The sequence below is a fragment of the Coenobita brevimanus genome, chromosome 105 (assembly GCF_032717465.1).
Source record: "Coenobita brevimanus isolate Jiangsu-jjx chromosome 105, ASM3271746v2, whole genome shotgun sequence".
Classification (NCBI taxonomy): domain Eukaryota; kingdom Metazoa; phylum Arthropoda; class Malacostraca; order Decapoda; family Coenobitidae; genus Coenobita; species Coenobita brevimanus.
Window position 1 is genome coordinate 24,831,622 of NC_137058.1, and position 20,807 is coordinate 24,852,428.

The window sequence follows — 20,807 nt, forward strand, 5'->3', positions numbered from 1 at the left end:
GTAATACAAATTAGAGTAAATTCTTGTTTTATGTTTGTGACAGATTCCAAAGCATCATAACTTATTCCATACAACTGGTACAGTACAGTAAAGCCACCTAGGCAGACTATTTTAAGGTAGACTTCTATTAAGGTGGACAAGCTAAGTGAGACAGACATTTCTAAATTAAACATAGTCCTATTGAAGGCACCAAGCACGGGTCTCAAGCTTCACCACTCTTTGAAGTATAATGCACTAGGAAAAAAGCAGAGTGGAATACTAAGCTTCTGTCTATTATTTCAATATATCCTCAGGGTTATAAACGAAGGAATGGGAGAAAGCTCATATAGCCCTCCAATACCACCTCTCACAACCATTTATTTATCGGCCATTCCTTTCATTTCTGAGTAAGAAAAGCACTGTTTCAGTTATAGTGAAAAGTGAATTAGGATACAGCTAAACAGCTAAACTGTGGTACCATATGATAAATTTGCCATATAACGGACAACCCTTAGACGCAAAGACACTCAGAGTTTAACATACTGTACTCTTAATTGGCAGAACTTGGCAACGCAGCTTTACAGTAAGCAGTGGAACTTTCACCAGTGATTTTTCTGTAAATGACTGTTGATTAAATATAGTATACTTGTTCAGTGCTAATTATTAAAAGACTGACCTGTGCAGGAATTTGTGGCGTGATCTACAACTGGTATTCTGACTCCAACTACACAGGCACAGCAACCACACTTACATGCTTCACACTGCCTGTCATCCAGAATGCTTTTATAAGTACTCTTCTGATAATTACTCTATGAACTTAAGAGCTGTACAGTTTTGAAAATTTTCAGTGCTAATCCTCAAAATGCTGACCTGTAGAAGTATTTGTGGTGTGATCTACAGCTGGGCCTTTGCCTTGAAGTTGTCGGCCATCAGTTAGCTGCCAGGCAAGGTCCTCAGTATTTTCAACATGCCACGTACACATGTGAGCATCCTCAAAGGCACATGATCCAGGCTGTAAAGACAAGAATCCAAACATCATCTTCAAAAATGGAGATCTAATATAAATTTTAAGGTACTGGAGAGGGACACCTTCACATGAAGGGACCAACATAGATGAGTGGCAGAGCTGTCAGGCGTTGAGAATGTCCCTCAGCTCTCTCCCTATGTCCCTACAGGAGAATGGTGGAGTACAGGAGAAGGGAAACTTTACCAAGCAGTCCACCATATTCCTGTCCAGATGAATGTGAGGTTGCAGCAACAACAAAAGTTCCTCCATCAGTGCTGCAATAGTAATAATAAATCACTCAACATTCATAGCAGCTTCACAAAGAAACTCTTCAGTTGAGAACTAATGGACTCTCTTGATGAAGTACCAATAATACCTCTAAGTGTATTTATTTAATCTACTGTTCCTTAATTCGGACAATTCTCATAGTGAAATGCTTATACTATACAGAACCTTCATTAACTTTTTTATTACGGTACATTCTTCCATGGCACAAGAGACAGATGCCTTCATGAGGTGGCATCAATATAATCAGGCATTTCTGTTTCCTAATTATACAACTTCCCTTCAACTCCCTCCATATCCCCAGAAAGGAAAGTAGTGGACCACAGAAAAAGGGCAACTTCATCCTGCAGTCCACTGGGTTCACATCGACATAAATGCAGGGGTAAAATAACAGCAATAATATATAAAATCTATTATACTATATTCTTTCTAATGCCAGACAATTTTAATCAGATAATCTACACAGTCTTCCATAATACACTTACTAATGGGCATGGTTAAGATGTGAGTGTAATCAGGCTGTCCTTCCTCTAACCTGCACTTCCATCTCTCTTATACCAGTACCTCTCCACCCCATCCCTCAATCTCTTACAATAGACTATTTTAATCAAACATTTTACTCAGTCCTCTAGACAACACTTACCAAGAGGCAAGGCGAAGAAGCGAAGATGCACTCATGCTGCCCTCTCTCCAACTCACACCTACACCTCTCATACATTTCCATCTCTTTTTAATAATAGACTAATTCAACCAACCATTGTACTCAGTCTTCCACATAACACTCACCGATGGGCAGGGTGAAGACGTGAGAGAGTGATCGTCAATGGCAATGACTGACGCCCCATACTCTGGTGAGGCTGGGCCAAGGTCTCCTCGGACCACAAACCCAAAGTAGTCGACGTCCACAGGGTTTTCGTACGTTTGTTGCAAGAGGGTCCAGGTCAAGGCCCCATCTGCATCATTTAGCTCCACTAGTGAGCTGAGCTCTCCACCAAACTCAACCTGTACAAAAAACATCATCATCATCATCATCATCACTATTGTCATTATCATCTTTCTTGTCACTGTCATCATCATCATCAACCTATACTCTCCCTCTCCATCACTTAACTCCACATCATCATCATCACCACCACCACTACCACCACCACCACCACCATCATCATCATCATCATCATCATAACCATCATGCCAATCACTTTTTCCCCACTAGGCAGGGTTCAAGATTATACATAGGTACTTCAAAATAAAATGTTCATGCCACTAGTCCTTCAAAAGTTACTTCACTTGCATTTGTTTCATCATTATGTTGCTGATTAATTAAAACTTATTATACACTTAAAGATACTCATGATTTAATTTAAAGTTGTTCTGGGTTACAAGTTATTCATATCATCATTATCATCATCTAATCCTGTGCTGCCCCATGAGAAGAGTAGAAGCCCAGGGCTAGGCATGTTGGTCCTGACGTTTAAGATGAAAGTGACCAGCCTCACTCATCTCTGACTGGCATTACATGAGCAATAAACCCCAACCACCCATTGGATATTTATTTACTTATTTATTTATTCAATTACTTATTAATTTACTTTTTGTGCTTTCAGTCCTTCAAATGGGAGTCAAAGGCATGTCTGACTGAGAGATGTTTCAATTTTTTCCATTATTACCTACACACATCCTTCATTTTAATTATGGACTGACTGTATAGTAGTGGATAAATGTCACAAACATGTTATACAGTATTAAAATCTTCCCTTGCAGAGGCACAGTAATAAAGAATATGCTAAATATAAACCATTACTTTAACATTAACACATTCCCATCTCCAAAAGTATTGAGATTCTCAGTGTCTCATTTAACAATGCCCTCTGCTGGACCTCTCATGTCAAATCACATGCTAAAACTGCCTCAAACAAACTTGGATTATTTTACGGAGTCCATAACTTCTTCACTGACGAACAGTTAGATATAATTTATAAGAGTCATGTGCGCTCTCATCTTGAATATTGCTCGCCCTTGTGGAGTGGATCTGGAGAGGTTGCATTAAACAACTAGACAAAACTCAGAACAAAGCTGCTGGAATCATTAATAACCCTGCCATTATAAATAAACTACCTTCCATACAAGTAAGAAGGAATGTTGCCTCCCTTGCATTATTTTACAGGTATTTTCATGGCAAATGCTCAGACAAAGTTGCATCCATTGTGCCACCTCTCTATGCTTTCTCTTGTGCTAAACGGGCATCTGGCAGCGCTCATGACTGGAACGTCATTCAGCCATACTGCAGAACTTCTGCCTATCAGAGTTCTTTCATTCCCCGAATGGCATCTCTTTGGAACTCGCTTCCTCAGAGTTGTTTCCCTCCAAACTTCAACCTACAGCAGTTCAAGTCCAATTGTTACAGATATTTTATGAATGGAGGACACCAGTAATCTGGTGTATGGACTATTTCGTTTTAATCATTTGTTTTCCCTTCCTCTGTTCTGTTATTTAGTGAAAAAGAAAAAAAAAAAAAAAACAATCAAAATGGAATTAACTGGATGGAAGTGTGGTAAATACTAAGAATATCCAAACTATAAAAGAAAGGTTTGACAGCTGTAACACTGGAGGCAGGACAACACAAGAACAGTCTAGCTCCAGTCCTGCAAGTATAAGAGAAACAGGTAAATAAAAAAATCCTCACCAAGACAGACAAGTTGCCAGTGCGAACCCCCCCAAAGCGCTTGTAATACATCTGGAAGCAGTACTGTCCTGAACTCATCTTGGTGTACACTGGTGACTGAAGGTATGCCATCTTGTGTGATCCAGCACTCTGCTCACTTGAGAAAAGCTGCATGTAGTGACCTGCCTCTGTGTCATATGTGTGGTCGTAGCCCGCCTCTGGAAAAGTAACAGGAATGTCAATACAATCATTCATAACATACATGGGTCTGAAAAGGGGCACCTTCATGTGCTGGCACCATTATGACCAGCTGGTAAAGCTGCCTGGTTGACAAATGTCCCTCAATCACCTTTTATTGCCTTGAAATGTTGATGGTGGACTGCAGAAGAAGGGCAACTTTGGTCTGCAGCCCACCAGGTTCACATTCAGATGAGCATGAGATTGTAACAATAACGATTCACAGGGATGATGTGGCCATGAGGACTGAGTGGAAAGTGAGTGACTGAGTGGGAGTTTGTGTGTGAGTGTGGTGGTTGAGGAGAATAGGAGAGGGAGACTCAGGATGGTGTGGAGAGACAGGGTGGAGAGGTACAGTATATAAACAAGTGATGTGAAATGAAGGAGGACTGCCTAATGAACGAAGACAGAGTGTGTGGAGAAAATCAGTTTGTGGCCATCCCCTCTGAGATCAAAGCATCTGGCTAAAGATAGACAGATAAATTGCCATGGAAGGTAAGTAGCTGCTGTTATGAAGACACTGATATTGCATCATTTTGTTTATGAAGGCTCTAGCATGCTTGCATACATCAAATGGGTTTCAGTTGGAGGCTGCAAGAGGATTGCATGAAAGTGCATGACGATGATGATCATGATCATGATGACAATGATGATTACAATAACAGTGATGATAAAGATGATGACAGTGATGATGACAATGACAATGAACGATAATGATGATGATGATGATTATGATTATGATGATAATGACAATGGTGGCCAGACAGATGGGTTGACTATCAAGAGTAACAACGATGATGATGATGATTTCTCCCCTCCTTACACATACCTCCATAAGTGTTATTGATCCAGACCCAATCCATGTTGTCAGCTTCAGCCACATTCCTCCATCCACACACATCCAGCACCTCAAAGTCACATTGTCTCCCAGATTTCATTCCAACCTATTTAAATATCATTATAAAAAAATTCCAAGCGCTGAAATTATAGGTATAATCTCACTTTAACTTGGATGGAGAATGAAAGACTGACTAAAAGGGTGTATGTAGGTGAGGTGGAGGGGGGGAGAGGGAGGGGTAGACTGAGGATGAGGTGGAGGGATGGAGTTGAGAGGTATATGAGGGAGGGAGGGGTGAGTTGGGGGGAGGGGAGTCATATGGTGGGTGACAGAGTGACTTGGAGGCGTTTTGTCTGCGGCCACCCTTTGCGGGATTAGGGCGTCGGGCTATAGATAGATAGATAGATAGAACTTGGCCTAAAATTACTATCTCTCTATCATCATATATGAAGACAAAGTTTTATTTATGGGCAAGTATAACAACAGATTACATTATTTTTTACAAGGTATTTCACTGCTTTTAATATGCAGACTACTGTAGGCTATATTTTATGTATTTTCTCACAATTATCATTAAGATGCTACATTCCAAAATTATCCATTTTCCTTAAAGCCTTCACAGCCAGACATTTCAGATTTGGATGTTTGTAAAATACCTTACGAAGAGAGAAATTCTTACGTCAACATCCTGACAGGTGATGTTGTAGTAGTACATGTCGTCAATGGACACAAAGGAGCTCTCATGGTCTGGCTTGAGAATGGCTTGCAGGCTGAGGGTCCAGTTCAAGCCACCCGATATCTCCACCTTTGCCACTACCCACCTGTTGCCCTGGCTGCCTGTACGAAGCCACTTGCCCTCGCTGTCCACCTTCAACTGCATAACAAAGTAAGTTAGGATAGTTCAGGAGGAATGAGGGCTGGTGAAGGAAAGTGGGATGGTGAAGGAGAGAGGAATGGTGAGGAAAGGATGGATGGTGAGGGAGGGGGAGGGGGATGATGGAAAACTGGGATGAGAAAAAATGATGATGATGAAAGAGTACGGTATGTCCTGGTGGACTTACAAATCTTGTGGAGAGGATGGAAAATGAGACCGACTCGAAGAGTGAATGTGAGTGAGATGGATGGGGAAGAGAGGACCAAGGATGAGATGCAAGGATGGAGTAGAGTGACATATGAGAGAGGGGTACGTGAGCTGTAGGGAGTGCAGCCAAATGGCAGAGGAAATGGCGATGTGGAGGCAATTAGTTTGTGGCCACCCATCATGGGATTAAGGCATCTGGCAGTATATGGACAGATAGAGTGAAATACTAGACAAAGTGAGCAATTAACACAACTGCATTGTGCTTATACTTTACAAACTATAGGAGCCTAAGTACTGAATTACACTGGATCAAGAGATATTATCACTAACCTCCAGTGTGTTGGTGTCTCCCCACATGAAGTACCAGAACACAAAGCACTTGACTTGCTGATCATCCAGTGAAGGACTTTGTAAGGTTGAAATAATGTCAATATCGTCCTGTATCGTTGGCTCCCTGACCACTGAAGCATAGTGCCCAGACTCGTATGTATGGTCACCCACAGGACCAATGCCATCAATGCCTAGAGCACCCTGGGGAAAAAACATGGTACCGTAACTAGCTTTGATTATTGTTATTATATATTATTACACTGTATGTTATTATTTCCCAGTCACATATAAGACTAATACCATTAAACCTTGGAGCACCCTGGGAAAAAAAAAGGATCATTATGTAGCTTTTCTTAGTTACACTGGTTTTCTTCTGCTATTATTTCCTGGTCACAGGTTCATTAATGCTTAGAGTACTCTGTGAGAAATGCATAGACGCAGTATATGGAGATGTTGAAACCTAAGTACTAATACAGTACATTAGAACTCTAGAAGGCTGAAATGAGCAGAAGTTATTTGCCACTTACAGCATTACAATCAATGCCTTATCATACAGTTGTTGTTGCAACCCTACAGGTATCTGGATGTGTACTCAGTGAACCACGGAAAACTAGCCAGCACTGCAGCTTGTCATCCTTGTTTTGGGAGGAGGTAGTTAATTGAGGGATGTTCGTGCATCTGGGTGGATCTTTCTACTGAGTATTTTGGTGCTACATTTAGAAGATATCCCTCCCCAACTCCCTGTCACATAATGCAGTAGTATTATCATTAAAACAAACTGGAGATATGTTATAGCATCAGTAACACTCAGATACAGTGGAATTTTGAATTTCGGCAGGCATACGTGTCTAAAAATCACCATAAAATGCAAATCATCGAAATTTAAACTGAACTTCTTATGGGAAAAATTAGTTTGGGTCTGGGACCTCCAAACCTAACTAAGTAAAATCATTATTTTTTGCCCACACCCCCTGTAAACTTTATGAACTATAATTACTATAACTGTGGTTACGTAACTGTAGTTCTGCATTGTATTGCCATACTGTCAGCAAGTGTATGTCGTCTTGTCAGCAAGTGTATACTTGGTGTATTTCTGCCCTTTCCTGTATTGCCATTTCCCCTTTGGCTGCATCCATGTTTTAACGGGGAATTAATTATCTAGCGGTAAATTGACTTGATGGTGAATTGTCTTGGAACCATATCTTTGTATGCTTCACATACGAATAAATGATGTTGATTTTCATTCTCTTCTTGACACATGTCACATACTGTGTTAGGTTAGGCTCATATTTTTACTTATAATTTTCCTTCACTTCTAGCATTTTGCTTTGCATCAAAAATATTATCTTTGCTTGTTTTGGTTGGAGTCTGGCCCTGAGAGCATAAAAAAATGCGATTTTGCATCGAAAAGTGAGGTAGGTGGACCACTCCAAAATGCATTGAAATTCGAACTGTCAAATTCTAAACTGCCGAAATTCGAAATTCCACTGTAACTTACTCTTAATAAATCCTATACCTAACTCACCTTGACAACCTTCCACTCAAATCCTTCTGCTGAAACATCCTGCCAGCCACACAGTGGATCATCCAAACTCTCAAAATCACAAACGAATCCAAATCCGGGTGTGGCTGTTGGCACTGGTGTGGTGGTGGTGGGGAGGGGCGTTCCAACCTCTGCGTCTGGAGGCTCAAAGGCACAACTTTCACCTTGTCGCAGTTCAACGTCATCAACTGCTATGGTGCCACTTCCTGTTTCCTCAACCTCTGCCATCACTCCAGTTACTGATACCTTGAGGGAACAATTTTAATCAACACTCAGGCTCCTGTGACTCAAAAACACAGCTTTCACTTTGCTGCAGTTCAACATCATCACTTGCAGTGGTGTCACTCCCTGTTTCCCGGACCTCTGCCATTACTCAGTAACTGATACTTATCACAAGAACAATTTTTCACTAACCTCTCCTCTATGACACACTATTAACCTCTAGCAACCTATTGCCAGATGCCTTAATTCCATAAGGGGTGGCCAGAAATAAATCTCAACTACACCACTCTGTCCTCTGTCACTCGAATGCCCTCCCTCAAATTAACACACACATTCTTCATACATATCTCCACTTCATCTCTCCATCTATCAGCTCCCTGGTCTTCCCCTCCTCCTGTCCCTCTCCATTTCATCCCTCCATCTCCTCCCTGGTCTTCTCCTCTCCCTCTCCACCACACTCACACATATTCTTCTAGCCAGTAATTCATTCTTCATCCTTTCCACATGGTCAAACCACTTCAAAGTACTTCTCTTACCATTCTCATTTACATCCAAATCAACACCACAACATTCCTTGACTGTCTCATCTGCTTGTCTGCCTGTCTGCATAAGTCCACATGCTCCTCTCAAATAACTTATTACTACTGCTCTCACTCTTGACTTGATACACACATACGTAACTAAAGATGATGCTATGCTTTGCCTTAACAAATTCCCACACTGAGATTGGTTATTATAACAGATGATGTTTTCCATGGCCTGGAGGGTACAATGACTTTCCAGATTGTCATATCTTTTTCCATACAAATGATATACTGAAGAAAATTGGTAGGTCAACTTCATAAGTACCAACGGAAATTTACAAAGCCTTTTTTATTGAACATTTAACAGAAAAATAAGTAAGAAAATGCAAAATATAACTTTTGTGGTAGGTGGGGGTGCTCACCATCTACTCACGCAATGTAGTGCTACTTTAGGTGTCTGCCCTTTCCCTTTCTTCCATTCTTTCTCTTCTGTCTTTCCTCTTCCTTCTGCCTACAGGTCACTACACTCCCTCTTCTGTCTTTCTTTCCTTCATTCTTTCCTCATCCTTCTGCCTGTGAGTGACTCTACACTGAGAGACAAGCCAAATAGTTTCCTGTACACCAGGAAACCATTTACTATGCTGCGTGGTAACCATATAACCAAATTATGGCACCTGGTGCTTTAGTGGGTAATTAAGGTGCTCCAATTGGATTGAGCCGGTGCAGGTGTATATCCAAGGGGTGGTTTGGGTTTAATGCTCACATAATGGCACTCAGGGAGAAGTGAGGCTGGTCACTCTCATCTTAAATGCCAAGACCAACTTGCCTAGCCCTGGGCTGCTACGCTCCTCATGGGGAAACATGGGATTGGGTGATGGATGGATGGATAATAATGACTTACAATATGAAGTTTATTAAATAACAGGTGGCCATACACACAACTCTGTGGGTTTCTTCACTTGGAATCAGCAGGCTGCCAAACTTCCCCAGTGAAGTGGGCCACACACTCATCCACTCACTACTTAAGCCCTCAGAATCCTGACTGCACAAAATTTAATAAGACAACAGGGTGACATGGAAACAGTTAATTTCTAGCCACCCCTTCTGGGATTAAGGTATGTGCCTATAGGTGGATACTGTAGACAGGCAGAGGGTCATACATATCACTACTCCACTTGGGACTAGCAAGCTGGCAAAATTTCCACACAAAATTGGCCAAACACTTATTCACCCCCTGCTGTACTTAAGCCCATAGACTCCTGACTTCACAAAGCTTATTAGTAAATAAATGGTGCTCGTACATACCACACTATAGGTTTCTGCACCTGGAATTGGCAGGCTGGCAAACATCCACTCATACTCAGCTGTCTGTGGGCCACTCATTTCCCACAAGAGAGAGTCGCTCATATCACTGGGGTTGACAAGCTTGATCTGCAGCATTCCAATATTCTGCCCCCACATGTTGACCCTGTAGTGCCAATTATCATCGTCAACCAAGAAGGTCCGGAATGGAGGAAAAAAACAAAATCATGCCTTGTGAAACAGGCCACATACTCATTCACTCCTGGCTCCAGTGTGAAAATTACAGAGAAGAAGTTCTGATTCAAGATGGCATAAGAGGATTTGTTCTTTACTGATTTATGTTGCATATTACACCTTAACACTCTCTTGTCAGCTATCTATGTAGTATATTTGTACCGTGTGAAAATTAGGGCGTCGGGCTATAGATAGATAGATAGATAGAAAATTACAGAAAACTGTTGTGTTTGAGGTGGCACAGAAGCACTGGATGCTGGAGATGGACGCCTCTGTGTGATGCCACTGATATAACTAGGCAGTGGGGCTGGTCAGTTATACAGACATCCCTCAGCTCCCTCCCTATCCCCCCAAAGGAGGATGGTGGAATGCAGGTGAGGGGCAACTTCACACTGCAGTCCACTGGGTTCACATTCAGAGGAGCCTGGGATTGCAACTACCACTATTATATAGGAGGATTTGTAGCAGCTCTTCCTCATTAATTTATTTTGCATATAACACCTTATATGCGTTGTGGTGTGGATGTGGATGTGATAGGAAGCGTTATGAGGAACACACTGAGGTGGTTTGGCCATGTGGAGAGGATGGAGGGTGAAAGACTGACGAAGAGAGTGTATGTGAGTGAGGTGGAGGGGGGAAGAGGGAGGGGGAGGCCGAGGATGAGATGGAGGGAAGGGGTGGAGAGGTATATGAGAGAGGGGGGTGTGAGTTGGGAGCAGGGCAGTGAGATGGCGGGGGACAGGGCGACTTGGAGGCGATTTGTTTGTGGCCACCCCAAACGGGACTGAGGCGTCTGGCAATAGATAGATAGATAGACCTTAACATTCCCCTGTATGCCTACTTATATTGCAGTGTAATATCTCTGGAAAGGCCTTTGACTTGGTCTTATCTCCAGTTGGATGCAATCATAAACTGGATGTGGAAGTCTCTGGCCATGCTTTAATCTCTTCTGGTTTGGAAATCCTTAAACTCCTTTCTTATACAATGATTACCAGGTTCGGATACTACAGGACCAGTGACCATCATCTGATCTGTCATCAAGTATATAAACATCTGACCTGTATTAATTCTTCCAAGTTTCTTTTGATGAATTACTGAGGATATAAGTGGGCTCAAGTCTATCTTTAATCATCAATGTCCTGAAGTTAAGAAGACAGCAACTAATGGGGTCTCTTCTAAACAGAGGAAAATCATATGGTATTGACTAGGATAAACTGTAAAAGGCAAACTAGAATACAGTCTGAAAGATATCTCTGTACTACAAGTGATAAGAAAAAGTGACTTACCAGAATGTGAGGCATGCTGTGTTGTAGATAAGGAAGGGTTCAGAGTACATAACAGCTGCGTCCTGTGTGGCGTGAGGTGGCCCCGTCTTCAACGCCAAAAATTTACCAGAGTCTGCAATGACGTTTTATTTAAGTGTACTCTTTTAGTCAGATGCTATACCCATATTACGCTAACCTGGCCTAAAATTGCCACCTTTCCATAATGAATACTGAGTTGTAACGGTAGATCAGTACTAGAATATGCTGTTAATCATGAAGAAATGTTGTAAGTAGGATGTTGAGCCATAGTATTGTCTCTTTTGACCAGAGAGTTATGTGAAATAAGCTGCAAAAGGACAAAAATCTGGGCTAAGTTAAGGTGAAGAGTAAAGTCATGTGGTGGCACTGAGATGGCTGGCCAGCTTAACTACCTGGTTACACAAATATCCTTCAGCTATGTCCCTAAATGAAGATGGTGGACTGCAGGAAATGGTAAACCAGCCTGCAGTCCACCAGGTTCATGTTCAGATGAGCCTGGGGTTGCAATTACCTGTACTTCTACTATTACTGGTCCTACTATCATTACAACTACTACTACTGCTACTACTACAACTACTACTATATGGCATTCTATTGTATATTCATCAAATAACGTAAGTGATGAGAACCCACAATCCCATACTCCTCTGACTCACCACTCGTATGATCATGCAGGTTGCCCACATCGCTGACCACCTCCCACTGTGCCGCATACGCAGCGTCTGACACCCAGAGACACAAACCCGAGTCGAAGGTGCATGACACAGGTTCAGGGCAGGCTCTAGGCGACACACTGATGTCATCTAGCGCTATGATTCCCCACGTGTCTTTGCCGGTCTTTGCCTCAAACGCCACCTGATTATGTTGTTCATATTATACTCTCTTCACCTAAACTTAGCCTATAATTGCCATCTGAGTAGCATGGAAAGGATGCAGAGCCATAGAATTATTTTTTTTTCTGCCACTCAGGTATGGTGTACAAGAAATAAGCTGCAAAGGGGAAAAAATCTGGGCCAAGTTATTGTAAAAAGGGTATACTGTAGTTACTTAAAGCTTTTGATTTTTTTACTGAAGGACATAAGCCAAGAGTGACAGCTGCGGAAATGAGTTACCAGAGACGAGCATGTGGAGCTACTGTATGTACAGAGGCAGACAAATATGTAAAGGAGGGGGAAGGCAAGCTGAAAGGGAAGTCTAACAGCAAATGACAAGGTGACATAGAGGTGGAAGTGGCAACAACTATGTATCTTATCAATCATCCATCAAAAGAACAATCTCGAGAGTATAGCTTCTCAAAAATACAAAGGTTCTGAGATAATCAAGGGACAGAATACAGAAAACAGGTAATATTACTAACGGTGAAATCAGCCGAACTATTCCCCAGCAATGTGGAGTAAGAGGCGCCCCACCACTGACTGTGGAAGTGCTGGTGTTTCGTCCAGATGTCCGCACTGGGAATGCTGTTCTGGATGGCATATACCTGTGGCACAGTCACAGACGAATGAGAGAGAGAGAGAGAGAATATAGGGATGAAGGAGAAGGAGGAGAAGAAGGGGACAGGGATGGTGAGGGGCATGGCAGAGGATGGTGAGGGGTAGGGTTGGGGGGGTTGGTGAAGTATGGTGAGGGTGAGGGTGGGGTTGTGCAGGGGGATAGTAAAGTATGGTAAGGATGAAGGGGAGTTGTGGATGGGGTTGGTAAAATATGGTGAGGGTGAAGGGGGTTATCAGAGGTTATGGAGAGGGGCGATGAAGTATGGTGAGGATGAGGGAAGGTTGTGAGGGATTGTGGAGAGGGTTGGTAAAGTATTGTGAGGATGAGAGGGGGTTTGTGAGAGGTTTGGTGGGTGGGAGGGATACTGCACTGGAGTGGGAATATTCCTCTGAACACATACACCTAAACCACAATCATATATGAAAGAGGTTTAATGGTAATATTTCTGCAGTATAGTATCATATTTAACTGACATACAGGATTATTACACAACTGTTCAGGGATTTCCATTAGATACCAACTTACATGGATAGAAGCTTACAAATCTGCAACTGGTGTGTGTGTTTTTTCTTATGTTAAAACATTCTATATACTTTTTAACATTTAGGTATATTCTGTTGTTATTATAGCCAAAGGTTCATCTGGATGTTGACCCAGTGGACTGCAGACTGGAACTGCCCTTCTCCAGTAGTCCACCATCCTCCTTTTGGGAGGCATTTGGATATCCAGGCAGCAGATCCACCTGGTTATATCAGTGCCACTGCATGAAGGAGTCCCTCTCCAGCTTCTAATAAACTATGCCACATAATAATATAGATCAATAATTGTTCCCTGGTGCTGGGGGGACACCTTCACATGATGGCATCAATACAACCAGTCAGCTTCTCAGTTCAGGTACAAAAATATCCCTTAACTCCCTCTCTATCTCCTTGAAAAGAGTATGGTGGACAGCAGGAGGAGTGTAACCTCAGCCTGCAGTCCAGTGGGGTCATATTCAATTGTGCTAGGATTGCTGCTATTACCACTACTACTGTACTAGTATGACAACGACAACTACTGTACAATAACCACTACACAATGGTATCAGGTAAACAAAAAATAACTCACTGAGAGAGTAGCCACATCATCGCCATTCATAATGAACCAGAATGTGGCACACACAGTGGGGTCTTCTGGCATCATATTTGGGGTGACCAGATGTGCCAATTTGTCGTTCCCCGCTGACGATACATCAATGAACATAGAGTGACCTGCAGCAAATGAAATATACTGTATAGTCTGGTGAAGAAGATTGTATAGACATAGTGACCTGCACATAATCAAAAACTCATGCAAACCTAGAATGGCCTGCTAAGATTGAATATATTTTTCACTAATGCTAAAACGATCATAAAGACGTAGGGTTAAAGGCAGATGACTAACTGTACTCCTTAATCATGCAACAAAAGCTTATATAAACAAGAAATGACCTGCAGATAATTTAATTTACTGTTCAATCATCATCATCATCACCAACATCATATCACCTCTTTTTTTTAACATATATGTTGGATCAGGCAAGCTCCAGAAAAAAAAAAAAAAAAAAAAAAGACAATATGAGAACTAATCAACTACTGTATATACCCAGTGAAATGGGCCACACACTCATTCACTCAACATTCAAGCCCATCAACCATGCGAAAAAAACATAGGCCAAGACTGACTATCGGAACTTTAAATGAAGTATAGGTCGATGCAACAACATTCTACACATTATAACTGGAGTCTTAATAAAACATTTAATACTGTGATGATATAAAACAGCCAATTTCCATCCAACCTACACAAAAACTACGTATCGAATATTATGTTCGACAGCAACTACAAAAGGATATTATTTCCAGTGTAAACGCATCAGTATTCCCATGCCTTACGATGAATATTAGATTTCACTCCTCCATTTTAAAATGCCTTCCCTAAACCAAGTAAAATACAGTAATCTTAAGACAGCAAGATGAGAATAAAAAAGAGATCACCATATTGAAGAGGTTAAGTAAATATTCATATACAGGGTAGCCTAGTCTATGGCATTTGTCTGAACTCAGGAGGTTATTGTAGGGGTAATTTTGAGTACATAATGCTGTATCAACATAGATCCAATTTTCAGCCACTACCAAGTTACAATTACAATGATCTTATGGGTAAATTATGAAGTAAACCATTCTCAAACACCACGGAACAGTAGCTCTGTAATGGTTGACAATTGGACCAGGGGACATAACATTTTTTACTAAATTCTGCCCTTAGAATAAGCTCCTGAAGTTTAAAAAAAATTGCTGGATGTCCTGTACAGTAGGCTATATGTTAACAAAATGCCTGATATACCAGATATTATATAAAGGATTAAGAGATGCATTACAGATAAACTGACTGTAATATTGTCCATCTTAACTTGGCAGAGATTTTCTTCATTTCAGGTTATTTCCTGTAGTGCAATGACAACAGACATTTCTAATGTTCCACACCCATTCCACAACAGTTCTTCATTGCTAGCACCATATTCAACTGTTAATCTATAGCTAGAACTCAACATTCAAAGACAGATGGTAATTTTAGGCCAAGTACAAGTGGACAGAATATAGTATAATACCCTAGTGCTAATCTCCTGTTATAACACAGCAGTCAGTATGGGATATGATAATTTTATGCCAAGATAAAGTGAGAGAAGTACAGATGCCAGATGGGTGGCATATTCATGATACCGTGTACCAAGAGGTGAGTGACCCAGTTTCATCAGATGAAAAAACAAGTTGGCTACAGTGTACTCACCATACTTCGTGCCAAGCGTGTGATCCATTGAAGGAAGCCCAGTGCCCCAGGTCCAAGTTGTTGTGTCCCCAGAGGAAGACGAATGGAACCCGCACTCTTCAGGTGTCTCAAAGTCACAGAACAGTGACCCTCCCACCACACCTGACACAGAAAAACCATACTACTGCATCATCATTTTCCTCATCATTATTACTACCATCATCATCATCGTCATTACTGTCTTCATCTCTGTTACCATCATCACTCCACACCTGTGATGTCACAAACACCATATCATCATCATTATAACCATCACCCAAACCTCTTTTCCCACCTAAGGATGGGGTGAGGTAGGGCCAGGGTCACAAGAAAAAGCCTGACAGGAGAACCAGCAGTCCCGTTAAATGGGCCACACTCATTCACCCACCACTCAAGCCTTCAGAATCCTGACTCCAACTCACCGGCATTAATATTTACTGGTATTTATAAAGCTGATCTGTCAGTTCCCCAACTTTACACTACCAAACATAAAAGATTATTTATAGCATTTTTTTAAATGTTAAAATCTATTCCAAAAGTTCCCCCAAATCTTCATCACCATACTTAGAACTCTATAAGAACACAGAAAAAAAAAATCTAGCCCCATTACTATCAGAGATACGGCTCACAGAAGATCAATGCATTTAGAAGGCTATATTTGGCACTTGGGTCTCTTACGGTGCTTGAGAGGGATGCCTCCAAGTGGTGACATTGATCTGACTGGTTGATAGAGCTGCCAGGTTTTACAAATATCCCTCAACTTCCTCCTCATACCCAAAAGAAGGATGCAGTGTTGGAAAAGGCAATCTTCAGCCTGCAGTCCACTGGGTCTATGTGCAGATAGTCTTCATCTTCAACTTGGCCCAGATTTTCATTTTTCTTGCATCTTATTTCACACAGTTCAGTAGTAGAAAAACAATGCTATGTCTCGACATTCTTTCTAAAACAGTTCTTTGTACCTGTCACCATATTTTATTATTAATCTATAGGTAACTAGAAAGCACTCTTAGAGTGCATACCTCCGCCAATGCCATTTCCATTAAAAATGATCCGGACCTGGATCCATGGATATAGGATCTGGATGTGGATCTGTGGATATAGGATCTGGATCCGGATCCAGACCCATCCCCAAATTTAATCATTTCTTTCTTGGCCCAAGGCTTCACCCATCCACAAAACTTCATCAAACTCCGTTCATAACTTTTTGAGTAATCCCGCTAACAGATCCGTGGGTATAAGATCTGGATCTGAGGCCGCCCCCAAATTTAATCAATTCTTTTTTGGTGCATGACCCACCTATCCACAAAATTTCGTTGAAGTTCATTGAGAACTTTTGGAGATATTGTGCGGGATCCACTCGAAAATTTAATCATTTCTTCCTTGGCCAATGGCCAACCCTTCCACAAAATTTTATCAAAATCCATTCACAACCTTTTGAGTAGTCCTGCTAACAGACAGACAGACAAACAATTTGACAAACAAACCTCCTTGATGAAGGTAAAAATCATTGAAGTTGAAGAAATGGCAATTTTAAGTCAAGTTAAAGTAAAAAGAGTATATTGCTGCCTGTACTGTAGCATACCTTCTGAGCACGGCTGGTCCGTCATAAGGATATAGTTGATTGCCATTTTTCCCGTCCACTCCTTGGTGACATCTCCCCTTATGGACAGTCTATGGATGTTCTTACTGGTTACCTCCATGTTGGTTGTTTGCCAAGAGCCTTCTGAGCCAACATCAACACTCATTAGGAAGTCCAGATCATGCCCATCTTTGCTGTAATTTGAGGTTCTGATCTTAAATACTGTCTCTGGTAATGCCTGAGACAAAAATTACCTTAATACGATAAATCCCCAATTTAACGCACTCCAATTCAGCAGACTACCAATTTAGCACATAAAATCTTGTCCACTATTATTGCCCAATACAACAACCAAAATATGAATAAATTCCATTACCACGCGTGCATTACTGTAATTTCATTAATTTTGTTACATTACCTGTAAATATATATTCCAATGAGATTTTTTTATTTAGAGGAGGCTATTCCAATATTTGCCATTATCCCATATGCAGTTTAGTGACAAAATGTGTAAAATAGGGGCCAGAGTGCCTGCAGTTGGGATCCTCTGTGTAGTGCAAGATTCAATTTAGCATACAGGGTAGTGTATAATTCTGTGCACTAACTCAAGGCTAAACCGCACGTCATCTCTTCTACTTCTCATCTCCCTGCACTGGCTGAGAGATGCTAGGTATGTTTTGCTACCCACAGATGACTTGCTCTGATCTGTGTGGGGGGAAAGTGACGGATATGACCTAAGTGCGAAGTGCTAGCAGTGGGAGAACATGCATGTTTTTGCCCCAGACTGTACAAATCAACACCAATTACCTAATGACGGACAATTTTTTTTATAGTTAAGTGAGTCCCAGCAACTTAAGATATATTATTATTTTTTTTTTTTCAGTTAAGTGAGTGTCAGGAGCCTAAGAGAAGCTAATATTTTTTTCTAAGTAAGCCCCCAAAGCCTAAGTACTGTTAATATTCTGTAGATAAGTGAGTCCTGTTTCGTTTCGTTTTGTTTTTAAAGGCTCCAACATGCTTGCATGTGTTGGCCTTGGTCACCTAATGGCGGCTCTCCACGCTGCACGATCCATTGCAGCCTCCCTGTTCAGTCCCTTAACCCTAAGGTCACACTTAATGACCTCGTCCCATGTCTTTCTCGGTCTACCCCTCATAAGCCCACCCCCAATATTAACACTTCTCACCTTCCTCACCCAATTATCATCCCCCATCCTCTCCACATGTCCAAACCACTTCAATCTACCTCTCCTCATCACAACACCAATACACTCCAGTCCCATCCTACCTCTCAACTCTTCCATTGTAAACCCAGCCCCTCCAGACCTTGGATGCAGGGACGCACTGCACATCCACCTAACCATTGTCATTTCTGTACGTCTGAGCCGTCTGAGTCCTGTGAGATTATAAACTTCCAATGTTTTTTCTTGCCAAGTGAGTTGTTGAAGCCTAAGAGTTGTTAATCTACCCAAACATATGGCTTTACTTTTGAGTGATGACTGAAAAGTGTGCTTCGGATTCCATCTCGAGGAACCAGGTCACAGTGAGGCAGGATGTCCCCGTCAGAGTGAAGTAGGAGCTGACCATCTCAGCCTGGAAGTACCCCAGTGTATCACCTCCCAACACCTCCAGCCTCATCTCACGTTCGGTATCTGTTTGAATACAAAGTATAGACTAGTTCTAAATCTGCTCTAAAAATGATGCCATACTAGGGTTGGCCATGATATAACTGGTGTTTTCTATTGACTGGAAGCTAAAGCAAGTGCCAAAACCAGCTAGTTACTTCCAAAAAGTTACTGGATGCTGTTGGGAAAAAAGAAATTTGAGATGTGTAAAAAGCTTTGTAACAATGTGAGAGGCCCAGCTTGGACTTTGACTCTACATACAGTCACTCAGAAGGATAACTGAGTAACTGTACTTGTGGCTGAATGATTTCTGTCTAAGAGTGATGACTGTGTGGCTAATTACCAAGCTTGTAGCCACATTTCACTCACCTGGTAGTACCTCCAAGGGTCAATGGTGGCCATCCATCTACTACCTAAGGAATAGTTTTACAGCCCAATTCTTGAAACATTGTATCTGATAATGTACTTTACCATAGTTAGTTTGTTTTCATCTAAGGAAGATCCTTAACCCCTTCCAGTTCAGTTGATGGTCAAATGTAGTCAGAAAGGAGGGTCACTATGTCAAGCAACCAGGGACACTCCCTCCCTCCTCATAACTAAAGCTCATCGAATTCCATGCAACCACGACTTAGAATTCAAGTTCTGAGAGTAGCCTAGTTCCATCAGATGAAAATATTCCATCCATCCATCCATCCATCATCCAATCCTACGTTGCCCCATGAGGAGCATAGGAGCCCAGGGCTAGGCAGTTGGTCCTGATATTTAAGATAATTTCAGCTATAGTTTATTCTTGTTACCTCCATAAAACCAAACTAAATAAATCCATCATTTCAAAATTTACAAATTACTTACTCACATATGTGTATTCATTTCTTTTCCCATGATGTTACAAAAATTATTACATTTATAGAGCTAAGTGAGAGGATAAGGAGAAGAACTGGTGTGAGAAAGATTATACTCCTTTCCCTTTAACTTGGCCTAAATTTGCCATCTCTCATCTTGAATGCTGAGTTGTGACATTCTATTAACACTACAATATGTTGCTAATCATGAATATGTGCTATGGCAAGGAGGTAAAGCCATAGTAATGTCATTTTCTCCCACTGAGCTATATGAAACAAGCTGCAGAAGGATGGATATCTGAGCCATGTTAAAGGGAAGAGAGCACAGTGACAAGATCAGGGAAGGTAGAGAGAGGTTGTATAGGTATGTAGTATGGAGAATAGAGACAGGTGCCATCAGGAAAGATGGCTGGAGGGCAATATAGAGGAAGGCAGAGGCTGTGTGGATGGATGGAGTGGAGAAAAAGAGCAGATCAAGAGGAATCCAGAGGTTGCAGCAGAGGGATGGAGTGGAGAATAAGAGGAAATCACGAGAAAGGCAGAGACTGAGGTTGAGGGATGGAATGGAGAGTAAGAGGAGATCTAGAGGAAAGCAGAAGCTGAGGTGGAGGGATGGAGTAGAGAGAGACATGAGGAACAGACACCTGATGGAGGAGGAGGAGGAGGAGGAGGAGGAGGAGGAGGACAGGGAGATGAAACAATTTATCAGGGCAGGTGATCCCTAATATCAGGAGAGCAGTGAAGATTCTCAGATCAAATGTACAAGTATCCATTTTTGTGTACATGACTTACCATCATACGTCCACTGGCAGTTCTCATTCTCAACATTCTGCCAGCTACATGGTCCATCTGTGAAGTTACATGACACCATCTGTGCCACAAAAAACACAATTAATT

The 20,807-nt window shown here is 41.6% G+C and overlaps 1 protein-coding gene across 1 annotated transcript in view; it reads right to left on the minus strand.

Moving 5' to 3' along the window:
• LOC145416270 (MAM and LDL-receptor class A domain-containing protein 1-like) overlaps positions 1 to 20,807 on the minus strand; it is a 75,642-nt gene that overhangs the window by 27,908 nt on the left and 26,927 nt on the right. The window contains exons 23-38 of the mRNA XM_080285269.1: positions 20,703 to 20,781; positions 18,930 to 19,095; positions 17,450 to 17,640; positions 15,850 to 15,990; positions 14,149 to 14,291; positions 12,905 to 13,027; positions 12,204 to 12,402; positions 11,530 to 11,641; positions 10,013 to 10,175; positions 7,944 to 8,207; positions 6,419 to 6,619; positions 5,687 to 5,881; positions 4,999 to 5,113; positions 3,954 to 4,150; positions 2,057 to 2,272; positions 850 to 991 (exon numbers count right to left, since the gene is read on the minus strand). Coding sequence (XP_080141395.1) covers positions 850 to 991; positions 2,057 to 2,272; positions 3,954 to 4,150; positions 4,999 to 5,113; positions 5,687 to 5,881; positions 6,419 to 6,619; positions 7,944 to 8,207; positions 10,013 to 10,175; positions 11,530 to 11,641; positions 12,204 to 12,402; positions 12,905 to 13,027; positions 14,149 to 14,291; positions 15,850 to 15,990; positions 17,450 to 17,640; positions 18,930 to 19,095; positions 20,703 to 20,781 — 2,647 coding nt within the window. The remainder of the gene's footprint in view (positions 1 to 849; positions 992 to 2,056; positions 2,273 to 3,953; positions 4,151 to 4,998; positions 5,114 to 5,686; positions 5,882 to 6,418; positions 6,620 to 7,943; positions 8,208 to 10,012; positions 10,176 to 11,529; positions 11,642 to 12,203; positions 12,403 to 12,904; positions 13,028 to 14,148; positions 14,292 to 15,849; positions 15,991 to 17,449; positions 17,641 to 18,929; positions 19,096 to 20,702; positions 20,782 to 20,807) is intronic.